Below are 15,222 nucleotides of genomic sequence, written 5' to 3'. Positions count from 1 at the left end.
ACCCTGGTACTCGCTTTCGTAGAAATTAGTACTATAATAATAATAAAAATTATTATTATTATTTATCAACTTTGGCATTGGGTCGAATTTGATCTTGTTGATGTACTTGTAATGTTTACATAATGTATATTGTGATACTGTTTTGGTGGCTGGATATGGTACAAATGAGGAGAGATAACCATAACTGGATAATGAACGTGTTTTTATGATTTCAGTGTTTCCAAGGAACTATCATATGCTATGCGCTTTTGTGACAGTGTACCTCATCAAAGTGAACAATTATCTACATATGGATGATGACTCGATAAACTTTTGAGAATAAAGGAACTAACATATTCATGAAAAAGGTTACACCATTCCATCCAACATGGTTTGAGTATGTTTCTTTGGACAGATACATCTGCTGTTAGCTCGGGCATAGGGTCGGAGCTATTTTTTGCTTAATATTGAGAATAGTTGAAATTTTATTTATATTTCTTGTTCATATCTTGTTCATATGTTCAAATGATAAGAAAGATCGTCGTGAGGGCTTCGGGTGGGGTATGTTGTTGCAGAACAACATTGTGGCGTTTTTTATCCCCACCTAGAACCAAATGATGTCTTGTGGGGTCAATTTGTTTTTATATTAACTTGAAAAGTAAATATCTTCAAGTCCGGCGTTTATATTTAATAAACAGCCAATTTCAATCAGAACAAGTCTCTGCTTTGTTGTTTTGCATTAATTTGGTTCAACAAGCTCGCCCTTACGACGGTCATGTATAAATGATAATTAAAATAACATTTTAATGTACTTTATACATGCTAGGAGTTGTCGTTAAACGTAATCGTAAAGTAAGCTTTAAGTGTAAATGTCATTTTAAATTTCGCGGTTTTTTTTCGGTGATACAGAAGGGGGAGATGGGTAGGAGATTTATAATAGTCATTACGCATGCGCATCAGAGCTGCGACAGAGAAACAAAGAGAAGAAGGACGTTTTTCAAGGTCAGTCAGTTTTTTTTGATTTGTTACGTTTTTAACAAATTGAATTGAAAGAAAATATGGAGAGGATATCGGTGCTTATTATGGGTCATAGTTTCGTGAGACGTTTAGAAGGTCAGATGTCAGGGTCGTGGTATAACCTTGGTTTTGATGAGTCATTAATGGCGATCCATTGTTGTGGTCGGGGTGGCGGTAAAGTAGGTCACCTTCTCCAGTCTGATATGTCTCGAGCTCTCGCGCGACATCGACCCGCTGTAGTAGTGTTACAGATAGGTGGCAATGACCTTGATTCACCTTTGTGCGAGGATCTTTCTGGGCGATTGGCTAGAGATATATTTTCGATCGCATCATGGATGGTCAGTGGATTTTGGGTGGCCAGTGTTTGTGTTATGGAACTCATGTATAGGTCTAAGACCCGTCACGCACCAGTGGACAAGTATAATAGTGCTGTGGATGTGGTGAATACTAATTTACGGACATTGTGTGCGGACTCTAGTGATTGTTTTTTCTGGCGACATAAGGGATTAAAGACTGGGATATTCTCGTGTCTGAGCCAAGATGGCGTCCATCTTTCGAGGAAAGGGTCTCGCAAGTATATTCTCTCGGTGCGTGGGGCTGTATTGAAGGGCAAGTCATTGAGCGCTTCGCGGAGTGCCATATAAGGTAAGCGTGCCCTCATTAACATAAATTATGCGGGACGGCACTTCCGCCCAGGTCATGTATCGGTTACTCTCGTCTATTAATATCATTGTATAATTAACTTCAATTTATCACAGTCTGAGACTTATTAAAAGGTTGAGTGTTATATAACTTTATATATTAACAATGACATTCTTTAGTTGTTTAAAGTTCAAGGTTAAGTTATGTGCAGTTTGTTTACGTCACATGTCGTCTATATATACATTGTATTGCACGGGTCAAGGTTACTACATAGAAATTCTTTGTTTACGTTTGAGTGTTAGCTTGTTTAGCATTCAATAGGTTACGGTCTAGCGGTCACTGTCAATTTTACTTCTCTCGCTCTCCTAAGTAAATATTTGGAATATTGTTGTTTTCCCCTTTGACATAGATTGTGATTTGTGTTACGATTTGAAATGATTTTAGTTAATTTTTAAGTATGTACAGGTGAATGGTGAGATAGGTAAATGTGGAGTACATCTAAGGTGTGTACAATTAAATATTGCCTTACATCATAGGTATGTACAGGTAAACTGAGTACATCTAAGGTGTGTACAATTAAATATTGCCTTACATCATAGGTATGTACAGGTAAACTGAGTACATCTAAGGTGTGTACAATTAAATATTGCCTTACATCATAGGTATGTACAGGTAAACTGAGTACATCTAAGGTGTGTACAATTAAATATTGCCTTACATCATAGGTATGTACAGGTAAACTGAGTACATCTAAGGTGTGTACAATTAAATATTGCCTTACATCTCAGGTATGTACAGGTGATCATGAATGGCGAGTACATCTAAAGGTGTACAACTTAATATTGCCTTACATCACAGGTATGTACAGGTGAATGTTGATTACATCTCATGATCAGGTGTGTACAATTATATAAATATTTTGTCTTACATCATAGGTATAAATCATTGAATTTGCAATTTTTAACAATATGTCTATGTATTGAGTACCAACAAAAAGGTACCACCATATATAGTACTGATTACATTACCAAACAGGTTGGTAATTTGGTGCTTGGTTAATGCATAAAGCACCTATCTTAATATGATATAAGGGATACATATTGCAGATTTCAACTCTTACCCAAGGTGGTTTCGAGTAGTAATATGTATCGGGTGTATTATAGGAAATATTCACAATCATATCAAGTTTCGAACAAAGGTTTTTCTTTATTTATCACTTATTTCAGATATGGGTCCAATAAGACGCCTACCAAGGCGACAGGCAGCCCTAAACAATAGGGCTGTCAGAGTTCATGAGAACCAACAGGACACTGTGGAACCAAACTCAACTGTAAATGAATCAAATTCTGGACAGTCACAATTTCCTACCGCAAGAGAAATAGCATCGGAATTAATGCAGCAAATGTTGGAAAAGGGTGTGGCAACGGTGTTGCCTGGTGCCACATTGCCTTCATTACATACAGCCCATAGTAGTGCACCACCTTCGGCCGCACTGGGGGCACCACCTGTGGTACCAACTGCTGCGACATCATCATCAGCTGCTATCGATGCACCACCTGTGGTACCACCTACTACACCACCTTCGGTAGTCCAAAGTGCTCCAGTTGTACCAATGCCTACGATGCCTCCATCGGCTGCCTTGGGGGCACCACTTGTGGTACCAATTGCAACATCATCTCCTCCCGCAACCCAGCTGTCTGCAACACCTGTAGTACAATTGCAGGACGAGACTGTTAATTTGGTAGTTTCGCCACCTTGTAGTATCCAGCCACCATTACAGTCTGTTGTTAACAACATGACAGGTGAGACTAATAATGTGTCACCTTACAGCAGCATCTCCTTACCTCTGGGGCTAAACTTAGATACAAACAAAAATTGTGTCAAAAATTCATAGCCATGAATTTGTTGACTTTGGGAATTTGCTTTTACCGGCAACAAAAACAAAAGAATGCCAACTACGGCTTCAAGGAACCGAAATTTCTGTCGTTCCAAAACAAAAGCATTTTCAAATTCGAACCATTGAACAATGGCTTCAAGCTTTTCATATTTTTACATCAGTGTACATCAAGAGCCATGCTCACCGAATAGCTAGTCTACTAAAATATGCAGACACTATTCAAACACTTGCCCGGAGGTCAGGATTTGCTGCTGCAATCTTTTATGATTCACAGTTTCGGTTACTCATGCAACACAATAGTAATATGGCATGGGACGTAATCAACCAGGAGTTGTATTTACATGCCCTGGCTATAAGTTTGAAACCTGTTCAGAGACAGGTGCCCTTTCCATCAACCCCAGCCCAACCATATGGTAATGGAAACAAAATTAAAGGTCGGTGCTGGGAATTCATGCAAACCGGTTCATGCAACTATGGGTCACAGTGCAGGTTCCTTCATGTCTGTGCCAAATGTGGGGGTAACCACCACGTCAGACAATGTAGGGTGCAGGGCAACAAACACCAAAACAAATCAGCCATTAACCCAAATAATGGGACTTCACCAAACACTCAGGGCAACACCGGGACCTCCCAAACAAACACCTCGGGCAGACAAAACGCCTCAAACAATCCCAGGGGTCGTTCGGGAAACAGTTCATAACCTTCCTACGCCAGTAAAGTTTGATATATTAAAACAGTATTTGGGAGGGTATGACTCTGATAGATTGATGAGCTTACAAAAAGGTTTTGAAAAGGGATTTTCATTACAACATCAGGGTGAAAGAAGCTTTCGTGAATCTAGAAACCTCAAATCAGCAGAACAAAATCCTGTTATTCTGAAACAGAAAATTGACAAAGAAGTATCACTAGGTAGGATCGCGGGGGCCTTATGATTCTCCTCCATTCACAAATTTTCAGGTATCTCCTTTGGGTTTAGTTCCTAAAAAAGAGAAAAATGAGTATACGCTTATACATCACTTATCCTACCCTAAGGGATCATCAATAAATGATGGGATTTCTCCTGAAGATTCATCGGTTCAATATCAGTCAATATCAGATGCTATTGGTTTGGTTAAATATTTTGGGACTGGGACATTACTTGCCAAAACTGATATTGAGAATGCCTTTCGTATTCTTCCCATATCCCCGAATGATTACGAACTCTTGGGTATGATAATGGGTGGGAAATATTACTTTGACAAAGTTCTTCCGATGGGCTGTTCTATATCCTGTAACCTTTTTGAACAACTCAGCACAGCTTTGCAATGGTCTATGTCCAACCATTTTCAAGCTGCAGGCGTAGTGCATGTACTAGATGATTTTTTATTTGCCGGTCCCCCAGATTCGGATAAATGTAAAAATGATTTAGTGTCATTCCTTGCATTATGTCAAAGGGTAGGTATACCCATCAAACATACCAAAACAGTACAGCCTACAACTGTCATAACCTTTTTGGGAGTTGAAATCGATACAGTTCAAATGGAGGCACGTTTACCACCCGATAAAGTTGAGAAAATTAATTCACTTTTGTCAGCTTTTGGTTCACGCAAAAAAGTTACACTTAAAGAACTCCAATCTCTGATAGGCCTCCTCAATTTTGCATGCTGTGTAGTACTTCCAGGGCGCCCTTTTTTACGCCGCCTCATCAACCTTACCAAAGGAATAACTAAACCATACTTTCGCATTCGTTTGAATACAGAAGCAAGGTTAGACATTCGTGCCTGGCAGGAATTCATAGCATCCTTCAATGGGGTTTCTCTTATCTTGGCAGATAGATGGGAAACATCAAATCATCTTCATTTCTATACTGATGCTAGTGGACTAGGTTTTGGGGCCGTTTTTAACGATAAGTGGTTTTATGGGGAATGGCCGTCAAACATGACCTGTCATCATATAACTATTAAAGAACTTTTCCCTATAGTCATAGCAGTAGAAATATGGGGCGACGATTTGAAGAACAAATGCATACTGTTTCACAGTGACAATGCAGCTGTTGTTTCTATATTGAATAAACATACAAGCAAGGACTCAGTTGTCATGAAACTTGTACGTAGACTAGTTGTTAAAACATTACAGCTGAATATCCTATTCTGTGCAGAGCATATAATGGGTAAAAGAAATATCTTGGCAGATTTTTTGTCTCGATTGCAGGTTCACGCATTCAAAGAAATAGCTCCACACATGACGAAAGACCCTGTACCAGTCCCACCTCATCTGTTGCACATTTGATTACAATAGTGCAACATCTCCTGATGACTGCAATAGCATCCCAAACCAGAAAAAGCTACATGAGGCTTTCGGTCAACTTCAAGATTTCGCTAGTACACATTTTAATTCTATAGCTTGCTTACCAACTAAAGTGGACCTGCTGGTCTACTTCATTGCTCATATGTATAGTGAGAACAAGTCTTCAGCAACCATTAAGTCTTATGTTGCTGCGGTAGGGTACATTAATAAGTTAGCAGGCTATGCAGACCCAGCCCAGTCCTTTATTATCAAAAAGATTTTGGCAGCCATTCAAAGAGGAACATATCAACCAGACTCTCGTTTACCTATTACTCCAGATATTTTGCGGAAATTGGTTGGGGCCTTACCTAAAACATTATTACCACAATACCAACAGTGTATGCTACGAGCAATGTATCTTTTAGCTTTCCATGCCTTCCTGCGCGTAGGTGAAATGACAGTTAATACGTTTAGTTGTCATACATTGCAATATAACGACATAGCCATTATTCCAGATTGTCTTGGCCATCCAATCAAAATAGAAATTACTTTTAGATCCTTTAAAAGCAATTGTAATATACGTCCAATTGTCCTATCCATAGAGAAAAAGCAAGATACTTCCATCTGCCCAGTAATGGCATTAGTCCAATTTGTGACCATACGAGGCACTAATCCTGGTCACCTTTTTTCTTTTCCAAACAATCAACCAGTGTCTTATCAGTTTTTTACTACATGTCTGAAACAAACGCTATGTGCAGCTGGCATAGATTCCAAAGGCTATACTAGCCACAGTTTTCGAATCGGGGCTGCTAGTACGGCTGCAGCTCAAGGGGTACCAGATGAGGACATTCAACACATGGGTAGATGGAAGTCACTGGCTTTTAAACGCTATATACGTTTACCAACATTTTTTGACAATGCATAGAAAAGATTTGTAATTTTGAAAGACATGGGAAGTTTAAATTCCATACTGAGGTTATGCTGTACATGTACGTGTATTGGAGGATTTTTGTCAACTTGGGCATTGGGTCGAAGTTGAATACTGCTTTGTCAAAGTTTAATATTGTATTCTATCATATTAGGTCAGTTCCTTTGTTTTAATTGAGGTCAACTTGGGCATAGGGTCGAAGTTGCACTCAATAAGACAGGATAATATTTTGTGCGTATGTATATTAATGTGTTACATTGATAAGACTTTTAATTGCTGTTATTTCAATGAGGGTATTTATGGTATGTGTTTTATCAACTTGGGCATTGGGTCGAAGTTGTATGGCATGTTGTACATACCTTTTGATTTTTGAACTTTGTTTTACTGAATTACTGAAGTTGTGTGGCATGTTGTACATACCTTTTGATTTTTGAACTTTGTTTTTACTGAATTACATGTACCCTGGTACTCGCTTTCGTAGAAATTAGTACTATAATAATAATAAAAATTATTATTATTATTTATCAACTTTGGCATTGGGTCGAATTTGATCTTGTTGATGTACTTGTAATGTTTACATAATGTATATTGTGATACTGTTTTGGTGGCTGGATATGGTACAAATGAGGAAAGATAACCATAACTGGATAATGAACGTGTTTTATGATTTCACTGCTTCCAAGGAACTATCATATGCTATGCGCTTTTGTGACAGTGTACCTCATCAAAGTGAACAATTATCTACATATGGATGATGACTCGATAAACTTTTGAGAATAAAGGAACTAACATATTCATGAAAAAGGTTACACCATTCCATCCAACATGGTTTGAGTATGTTTCTTTTGACAGATACATCTGCTGTTAGCTCGGGCATAGGGTCGGAGCTAAATTTTGCCTAATATTGAGAATAGTTGAAATTTTATTTATATTTCTTGTTCATATGTTCAAATGATAAGAAAGATTGTCGTGAGGGCTTCGGGTGGGGTATGTTGTTGCAGAACAACATTGTGGCGTTTTTTATCCCCACCTAGAACCAAATGATGTCTTGTGGGGTCAATTTGTTTTTATATTGACTTGAAAAGTAAATATCTTCAAGTCAGGCGTTTATATTTAATAAACAGCCAATTTCAATCAGAACAAGTCTCTGCTTTGTTTTTGCATGTATTTGGTTCAACAAGCTCGCCCTCACGACGGTCATGTATAAATGATAATTAAAATAACATTTTAATGTACTTTATACATGCTAGGAGTTGTCGTTAAACGTAATCGTAAAGTAAGCTTTAAGTGTAAATGTCATTTTAAATTTCGCGGTTTTTTTCGGTGATACAGAAGGGGGAGATGGGTAGGAGATTTATAATAGTCATTACGCATGCGCATCAGAGCTGCGACAGAGAAACAAAGAGAAGAAGGACGTTTTTCAAGGTCAGTCAGTTTTTTGATTTGTTACGTTTTTAACAAATTGAATTGAAAGCCGCCTCCACCCCCTCCTCCTTCCAATTTGGTTATTGAGATTCTATATTTTTATTTTTTTTTTTTTTTGTATTTTTTACCATGTTAAGTATTATGTTAATGTATCTTGTATTATGTGAATGTGTCCATAAAATGGGGGCGTTTTTTATCCCCACCTAGAACCAAATGATGTCTTGTGGGGTCAATTTGTTTTTATATTGACTTGAAAAGTATAATATCTTCAAGTCCGGCGTTTATATTTAATAAACAGCCAATTTCAATCAGAACAAGTCTCTGCTTTGTTTTTGCATGTATTTGGTTCAACAAGCTCGCCCTCACGACGGTCATGTATAAATGATAATTAAAATAACATTTTAATGTACTTTATACATGCTAGGAGTTGTCGTTAAACGTAATCGTAAAGTAAGCTTTAAGTGTAAAAGTCATTTTAAATTTCGCGGTTTTGTTCGGTGATACAGAAGGGGGAGATGGGTAGGAGATTTATAATAGTCATTACGCATGCGCATCAGAGCTGCGACAGAGAAACAAAGAGAAGAAGGACGTTTTTCAAGGTCAGTCAGTTTTTTGATTTGTTACGTTTTTAAACAAATTGAATTGAAAGAAAATATGGAGAGGATATCGGTGCTTATTATGGGTCATAGTTTCGTGAGACGTTTAGAAGGTCAGATGTCAGGGTCGTGGTATAACCTTGGTTTTGATGAGTCATTAACGGCGATCCATTGTTGTGGTCGGGGTGGCGGTAAAGTAGGTCACCTTCTCCAGTCTGATATGTCTCGAGCTCTCGCGCGACATCGACCCGCTGTAGTAGTGTTACAGATAGGTGGCAATGACCTTGATTCACCTTTGTGCGAGGATCTTTCTGGGCGATTGGCTAGAGATATATTTTCGATCGCATCATGGATGGTCAGTGGATTTGGGGTGGCCAGTGTTTGTGTTATGGAACTCATGTATAGGTCTAAGACCCGTCACGCACCAGTGGACAAGTATAATAGTGCTGTGGATGTGGTGAATGCTAATTTACGGACATTGTGTGCGGACTCTAGTGATTGTTTTTTTCTGGCGACATAAGGGATTAAAGACTGGGATATTCTCGTGTCTGAGCCAAGATGGCGTCCATCTTTCGAGGAAAGGGTCTCGCAAGTATATTCTCTCGGTGCGTGGGGCTGTACTGAAGGGCAAGTCATTGAGCGCTTCGCGGAGTGCCATATAAGGTAAGCGTGCCCTCATTAACATAAATTATGCGGGACGGCACTTCCGCCCAGGTCATGTATCGGTTACTCTCGTCTATTAATATCATTGTATGATTAACTTCAATTTATCACAATCTGAGACTTATTAAAAGGTTGAGTGTTATATAACTTTATATATTAACAATGACATTCTTTAGTTGTTTAAAGTTCAAGGTTAAGTTATGTGCAGTTTGTTTACGTCACATGTCGTCTATATATACATTGTATTGCACGGGTCAAGGTTACTACATAGAAATTCTTTGTTTACGTTGGAGTGTTAGCTTGTTTAGCATTCAATAGGTTACGGTCTAGCGGTCACGGTCAATTTTACTTCTCTCGCTCTCCTGAGTAAATATTTGGAATATTGTTGTTTTCCCCTTTGACATAGATTGTGATTTGTGTTACGATTTGAAATGATTTTAGTTAATTTTTAAGTATGTACAGGGTGAATGGTGAGATAGGTAAATGTGGAGTACATCTAAGGTGTGTACAATTAAATATTGCCTTACATCATAGGTATGTACAGGTAAACTGAGTACATCTAAGGTGTGTACAATTAAATATTGCCTTACATCATAGGTATGTACAGGTAAACTGAGTACATCTAAGGTGTGTACAATTAAATATTGCCTTACATCATAGGTATGTACAGGTAAACTGAGTACATCTAAGGTGTGTACAATTAAATATTGCCTTACATCATAGGTATGTACAGGTAAACTGAGTACATCTAAGGTGTGTACAATTAAATACTGCCTTACATCTCAGGTATGTACAGGTGATCATGAATGGCGAGTACATCTAAAGGTGTACAACTTAATATTGCCTTACATCACAGGTATGTAAGGTGAATGTTGATTACATCTCATGATCAGGTGTGTACAATTATATAAATATTTTGTCTTACATCATAGGTATGTATAGGTATAAATCATTGAATTTGCAATTTTTAACAATATGTCTATGTATTGAGTACCAACAAAAAAGGTACCACCATATATAGTACTGATTACATTACCAAACAGGTTGGTAATTGGGTGTTTGGTTAATGCATAAAGCACCTATCTTAATATGATATAAGGGATACATATTGCAGATTTCAACTCTTACCCAAGGTGGTTTCGAGTAGTAATATGTATCGGGTGTAATATAGGAAATATTCACAATCATATCAAGTTTGGAACAAAGGTTTTTTCTTTATTTATCACTTATTTCAGATATGGGTCCAATAAGACGCCTACCAAGGCGACAGGCAGCCCTAAACAATAGGGCTGTCAGAGTTCATGAGAGCCAACAGGACACTGTGGAACCAAACTCAACTGTAAATGAATCAAATTCTGGACAGTCACAATTTCCTACTGCAAGAGAAATAGCATCGGAATTAATGCAGCAAATGTTGGAAAAGGGTGTGGCAACGGTGTTGCCTGGGTGCCACATTGCCTTCATTTCATACAGCCCAGAGTAGAGCACCACCTTCGGCCGCACTGGGGGCACCACCTGTGGTACCAACTGCTGCGACATCATCATCAGCTGCTATCGATGCACCACCTGTGGTACCACCTACTACACCACCTTCGGTAGTCCAAAGTGCTCCAGTTGTACCAATGCCTACGATGCCTCCATCGGCTGCCTTGGGGGCACCACTTGTGGTACCAATTGCAACATCATCTCCTCCCGCAACCCAGCTGTCTGCAACACCTGTAGTACAATTGCAGGACGAGACTGTTAATTTGGTAGTTTCGCCACCTTGTAGTATCCAGCCACCATTACAGTCTGTTGTTAACAACATGACAGGTGAGACTAATAATGTGTCACCTTACAGCAGCATCTCCTTACCTCTGGGGCTAAACTTAGATACAAAAATTGTGTCAAAAATTCATAGCCATGAATTTGTTGACTTTGGGAATTTGCTTTTTACCGGCAACAAAAACAAAAGAATGCCAACTACGGCTTCAAGGAACCGAAATTTCTGTCGTTCCAAAACAAAAGCATTTTCAAATTCGAACCATTGAACAATGGCTTCAAGCTTTTCATATTTTTACATCAGTGTACATCAAGAGCCATGCTCACCGAATAGCTAGTCTACTAAAATATGCAGACACTATTCAAACACTTACCCGGAGGTCAGGATTTGCTGCTGCAATCTTTTATGATTCACAGTTTCGGTTACTCATGCAACACAATAGTAATATGGCATGGGATGTAATCAATCAGGAGTTGTATTTACATGCCCTGGCTATAAGTTTGAAACCTGTTCAGAGACAGGTGCCCTTTCCATCAACCCCAGCCCAACCATATGGTAATGGAAACAAAATTAAAGGTCGGTGCTGGGAATTTATGCAAACCGGAACATGCAACTATGGGTCACAGTGCAGGTTCCTTCATGTCTGTGCCAAATGTGGAGGTAACCACCACGTCAGACAATGTAGGGTGCAGGGCAACAAACACCAAAACAAATCATCCATTAACCCAAACAATGGGACTTCACCAAACACTCAGGGCAACACCGGAACCTCCCAAACAAACACCTCAGGCAGACATAACGCCTCAAACAATCCCAGGGGTCGTCCGGGAAACAGTTCATAACCTTCCTACGCCAGTAAAGTTTGATATATTAAAACAGTATTTGGGAGGGTATGACTCTAATAGATTGATGAGCTTACAAAAAGGTTTTGAACAGGGATTTTCATTACAACATCAGGGTGAAAGAAGTTTTCGTGAATCTAGAAACCTCAAATCAGCAAAACAAAATCCTGTTATTCTGAAACAGACAATTGACAAAGAAGTATCACTAGGTAGGATCGCAGGGCCTTATGATTCTCCTCCATTCACAAATTTTCAGGTATCTCCTTTGGGTTTAGTTCCTAAAAAAGAGAAAAAATAGTATAGGCTTATACATCACTTTTCCTACCCTAAGGGATCATCGATAAATGATGGGATTTCTCCTGAAGATTCATCAGTTCAATATCAGACAATATCAGATGCTATTGGTTTGGTTAAATATTTTGGGACTGGGACATTACTTGCCAAAACTGATATTGAAAATGCCTTTCGTATTCTTATCATATCCCCGAATGATTACGAACTCTTGGGTATGAAAAATGGGTGGGAAATATTACTTTGACAAAGTGCTTCCGATGGGCTGTTCTATATCCTGTAACCTTTTTGAACAACTCAGCACAGCTTTGCAATGGTCTAGGCCTATGTATGTCCAACCATTTTCAAGCTGCAGGAGTAGTGCATGTACTAGATGATTTTTTATTTGCCGGTCCCCCAGATTCGGATAAATGTAAAAATGATTTAGTGTCATTCCTTGCGTTATGTCAAAGAGTAGGTATATCCATCAAACATACCAAAACAGTACAGCCTACAACTGTCATAACCTTTTTGGGAGTTGAGATTGATACAGTTCAAATGGAGGCACGTTTACCACCAACTTAAAGAACTCCAATCTCTGATAGGCCTCCTCAATTTTGCATGCTGTGTAGTACTTCCAGGGCGCCCTTTTTTACGCCGCCTCATCAACCTTACCAAAGGAATAACTAAACCATACTTTCGCATTCGTTTGAATACAGAAGCAAGGTTAGACATTCGTGCTTGGCAGGAATTCATAGCATCCTTCAATGGGGTTTCTCTTATCTTGGCAGATAGATGGGAAACATCAAATCATCTTCATTTCTATACTGATGCTAGTGGACTAGGTTTTGGGGCCGTTTTTAACGATAAGTGGTTTTATTGGGGAATGGCCGTCAAACATGACCTGTCATCATATAACTATTAAAGAACTTTTCCCTATAGTCATAGCAGTAGAAATATGGGGCGACGATTTGAAGAACAAATGCATACTGTTTCACAGTGACAATGCAGCTGTTGTTTCTATATTGAATAAACATACAAGCAAGGACTCAGTTGTCATGAAAACTTGTACGTAGACTAGTTGTTAAAACATTACAGCTGAATATCCTATTCTGTACAGAGCATATAATGGGTAAAAGAAATATCTTGGCAGATTTTTTGTCTCGATTGGCAGGTTCACGCATTCAAAGAAATAGCTCCACACATGACGAAAGACCCTGTACCAGTCCCAGCTCATCTGTTGCACATTTGATTACAATAGTGCAACATCTCCTGATGACTGCAATAGCATCCCAAACCAGAAAAAGCTACATGAGGGCTTTCGGTCAACTTCAAAGATTTCGCTAGTACACACATTTTTATTCTCATAGCTTTTGCTTACCAACTAAAGTGGACCTGCTGGTTCTACTTCATTGCTCATATGTATAGTGAGAACAAGTCTTCAGCAACCATTAAGTTCTTATGTGTGCTGCGGTAGGGTACATTAATAAGTTTATCAGGCTATGCAGACCCAGCCCAGTCCTTTATTATCAAAAAGATTTTGGCAGCCATTCAAAGAGGAACATATCAACCAGACTCTCGTTTACCTATTACTCCAGATATTTTGCGGAAATTGGTTGGGGCATTACCTAAAACATTATTACCACAATACCAACAGTGTATGCTACGAGCAATGTATCTTTTAGCTTTCCATGCCTTCCTGCGCGTAGGTGAAATGACAGTTAATACGTTTAGTTGTCATACATTGCAATATAACGACATAGCCATTATTCCAGATTGTCTTGGCCATCCAATCAAAATAGAAATTACTTTTAGATCCTTTAAAAGCAATTGTAATATACGTCCAATTGTCCTATCCATAGAGAAAAAGCAAGATACTTCCATCTGCCCAGTAATGGCTAATTAGTCCATATTTGTGACATACGAGGCACTAATCCTGGTCACCTTTTTTCTTTTCCAAACAATCAACCAGTGTCTTATCAGTTTTTTACTACATGTCTGAAACAAACGCTATGTGCAGCTGGCATAGATTCTAAAGGCTATAACTAGCCACAGTTTTCGAATCGGGGCTGCTAGTACGGCTGCAGCTCAAGGGGTACCAGAGAGGACATTCAACACATGGGTAGATGGAAGTCACTGGCTTTTAAACGCTATATACGTTTACCAACATTTTTTGACAATGCATAGAAAAGATTTGTACTTTTGAAAGACATGGGAAGTTTAAATTCCATACTGAGGTTATGCTGTACATGTGTATTGGAGGATTTTTGTCAACTTGGGCATTGGGTCGAAGTTGAATACTGCTTTGTCAAAGTTTAATATTGTATTCTATCATATTAGGTCAGTTCCTTTGTTTTAATTGAGGTCAACTTGGGCATAGGGTCGAAGTTGCACTCAATAAGACAGGATAATATTTTGTGCGTATGTATATTAATGTGTTACATTAATAAGACTTTTAATTGCTGTTATTTCAATGAGGGTATTTATGGTATGTGTTTTATCAACTTGGGCATTGGGTCGAAGTTGTATGGCATGTTGTACATACCTTTTGATTTTTGAACTTTGTTTTACTGAATTACATGTACCCTGGTACTCGCTTTCGTAGAAATTAGTACTATAATAATAATAAAAATTATTATTATTATTTATCAACTTTGGCATTGGGTCAAATTTGATCTTGTTGATGTACTTGTAATGTTTACATAATGTATGTTGTGATACTGTTTTGGTGGCTGGATATGGTACAAATGAGGAAAGATAACCATAACTGGATAATGAACGTGTTTTATGATTTCACTGCTTCCAAGGAACTATCATATGCTATGCGCTTTTGTGACAGTGTACCTCATCAAAGTGAACAATTATCTACATATGGATGATGACTCGATAAACTTTTGAGAATAAAGGAACTAACATATTCATGAAAAAGGTTACAC

General features: G+C 38.5%; 2 protein-coding genes and 2 pseudogenes across 2 annotated transcripts; all 4 read left to right on the top strand.

Moving 5' to 3' along the window:
- The first annotated feature begins 1,037 nt into the window (after positions 1-1,037).
- Positions 1,038-1,640, top strand: LOC138307031 (uncharacterized). The gene has a single exon (XM_069247657.1). It carries the CDS (start codon positions 1,038-1,040, stop codon positions 1,638-1,640), a length of 603 nt encoding a protein of 200 aa, XP_069103758.1.
- A 2,049-nt stretch (positions 1,641-3,689) lies between these two features.
- LOC138307030 (uncharacterized) lies at positions 3,690-5,803 on the top strand (annotated as a pseudogene).
- Positions 5,804-8,807: 3,004 nt separating this feature from the next.
- LOC138307029 (uncharacterized) lies at positions 8,808-9,269 on the top strand. Its single transcript, XM_069247656.1, has one exon. It carries the CDS (start codon positions 8,808-8,810, stop codon positions 9,267-9,269), a length of 462 nt encoding a protein of 153 aa, XP_069103757.1.
- A 2,520-nt stretch (positions 9,270-11,789) lies between these two features.
- LOC138307028 (uncharacterized) lies at positions 11,790-12,871 on the top strand (annotated as a pseudogene).
- The last annotated feature ends 2,351 nt before the right edge of the window (positions 12,872-15,222 follow it).

Source organism: Argopecten irradians, chromosome 14 (assembly GCF_041381155.1).
Source record: "Argopecten irradians isolate NY chromosome 14, Ai_NY, whole genome shotgun sequence".
NCBI classification, from domain to species: Eukaryota; Metazoa; Mollusca; class Bivalvia; order Pectinida; family Pectinidae; genus Argopecten; species Argopecten irradians.
Note: the sequence above shows the minus strand (reverse complement) of the source record. Positions and strands in the feature narration are given on the sequence as shown.

Coding starts and splice junctions, on each gene's coding strand:
- LOC138307031 (XM_069247657.1), top strand. CDS start 1,038: ATGGAGAGGATATCGGTGCTTATTATGGGTCATAGTTTCGTGAGACGT.
- LOC138307029 (XM_069247656.1), top strand. CDS start 8,808: ATGGAGAGGATATCGGTGCTTATTATGGGTCATAGTTTCGTGAGACGT.